This window comes from Nothoprocta perdicaria, unplaced genomic scaffold, assembly GCF_003342845.1.
Source record: "Nothoprocta perdicaria isolate Ctin4 unplaced genomic scaffold, notPer1 scaffold_1117, whole genome shotgun sequence".
Lineage (NCBI taxonomy): Eukaryota > Metazoa > Chordata > Aves > Tinamiformes > Tinamidae > Nothoprocta > Nothoprocta perdicaria.
In genome coordinates, this window is record NW_020454225.1 from 1 (window position 1) to 1,832 (window position 1,832).

General features: G+C 69.1%; 1 protein-coding gene across 1 annotated transcript in view; it reads right to left on the minus strand.

Moving 5' to 3' along the window:
• Nucleotides 1-49: 49 nt before the first annotated feature.
• The window catches only part of LOC112958136 (UBX domain-containing protein 1-like), a gene marked incomplete at its 3' end in the record, with an annotated part of 4,683 nt that continues 2,900 nt past the window's right edge, over nucleotides 50-1,832 (minus strand). Inside the window, exons 3-9 of the mRNA XM_026051947.1 lie at nucleotides 1,763-1,816; nucleotides 1,586-1,668; nucleotides 1,412-1,484; nucleotides 1,120-1,311; nucleotides 994-1,045; nucleotides 781-888; nucleotides 50-230 (exon numbers count right to left, since the gene is read on the minus strand). Coding sequence (XP_025907732.1) covers nucleotides 50-230; nucleotides 781-888; nucleotides 994-1,045; nucleotides 1,120-1,311; nucleotides 1,412-1,484; nucleotides 1,586-1,668; nucleotides 1,763-1,816 — 743 coding nt within the window. The remainder of the gene's footprint in view (nucleotides 231-780; nucleotides 889-993; nucleotides 1,046-1,119; nucleotides 1,312-1,411; nucleotides 1,485-1,585; nucleotides 1,669-1,762; nucleotides 1,817-1,832) is intronic.

Consider the following 1,832-nt stretch of genomic DNA (forward strand, 5'->3'; position numbering starts at 1 on the left):
CAGATCCATTGGGATCCCGCTGGCTCCCGCTCCCTTCCCGGCTCCGCACCCAGCTCCTGCAGCGGCTTCTCCATGTCGTCCTCGGTGAAGACGCGGCGCGGGAAGGGCGTGAGGAGGCGGAAGGGCTCCGGCGCGCCGCTCCGGTGCAGCTCCACGTAGAGCCGCACGGCCGCCAGCTGCTCCCGCGCCCGGAACGTCTGCGTCAGCGACGAGCCGTCCAGGAGCCGCACCTGGGAACGCACGGACGCCTACGGAGCCCGCCCGCAGCGGCGGCGCCGGCTCTCGGCCGGATTCGGGATCAGCTCCCCGCTCTCCCGCTGGACACCGGGATAAGGATCGATCCCAGCTGTGGCATCTGGTGCCGGGATAAGGATGGATCCCGGCCGCGGGATTTGCCCTCCCTGCACTGGGATGTGCTCCCTTTGGCCCCGGGATCCCCTCCAGCCTTGGGATCTGCTCCCACTTCCCGCCCCCCCAGCCCCGGAATCCCACCCTGGCACTGGGATTCTCCCCTCCAAACCCCAGGACCCTCCACCCCCCAGCACCAAGATTCCCCCTTCCCAGGGATGTTCCTTCCCAGTACCAGGATCCACATCCAGCAGTGGGAATTCACCATTCCCAAGCACTAGGAGCTTCTCTCTCCCTCGTTCCCACAAGGGGATCTCCCTCCCTCCCTCCCAGCGCTGGGATTTCTCCCTCGCCACCCTCAGCGCCGGGATCTTCCCCCACCCTGCACGAGGGCACCGGGATTTCTCCCTATCCCGCGGCTCCGGGCGCTACCTGGATGCGGCACTGGTCGTATTCCCGCTTGCTGGGGGGCTCCTGGCTGGGGGACGAGGGCGCCGCGGCCGGCGGCGGCTCCGCRGAGCCCTGCGCAGCCGCTCCGAACTGCGGACAGAACCAGCGGAGCTCGGAAACGCGGGAAAACGCCGGGAAAACCGCCGGGAGACACAACCCGACCTTCCCGCGGCTCTCCCCCCGTTTCCCACTCACCTTTTTGGCCCGTTCCGCCTTATCCCGCTCGATCTTCTCCCGCACCCGCTGCCTGCGGGACGAGGAGCGGATTGTGGCGGGGGGGGACGCGTTCCCGCCGGCATTCCCGGCATTCCCGGGCCTCACCTGGCCAGCTTCTCCTCCATGCGGTCGCGGCGCCGCTGCTCCGCCAGCTTCCGCATCTCCTCCTCCTGGAGCCGCTGCCGGAGCAGCGACAGCTCCTGGCCCTGCTTCCGCCGCTGCTTCTCCCGCTCGATCGTCTCCCGCTTCTCCCGCTCCTCCCGCTCCCGCTGCTTCTGGGCGATCAGCTCCATCATCCTGCGGGCAGGACAAGCGGGAGGCTCCGGGAACAGGCGGCGCCCTCGGGCGCCCCAATTCCCGCTCCGGGGTCCCGGCATTCCGCTGGGATTTTTCCCACCTCTTCGTCTGCTCCTTCCTCTCCTCCTCGGACAGCGGCTGCTTCCCGTCTTCTTCCAAGGCTCCGGCGGTACCTGCCGGCACCGGCGACACCGGGAGCGCGTTGTTGTTGTTGTTGTTGTTGTTGTTGGGGGGGGGTTGTCGCTCCCGTTACAGCCGCCGGTCCCGCTCCCACCTGCTCCGGCGGCTGCGGATTCCGGTGCCGGCGGCTCCTCCAAGGGCTCGTCCAGGTCGGGATCGTCCTCGTGGGCCACCAGCCTGTGGGAAATGGGGGGTGTTACGGGCCGGGCGGTACCGGGACCAGGACCGGCACCGGTTCCGGTCCTGGGATCGGGACGGGGGCCACACGCACCAATCCATGGCCGGCTCGATGCCCTGGTTGCCGGTGAGAGCCAAGGCCTTTTCCCTGCGGGAAGAGAGCG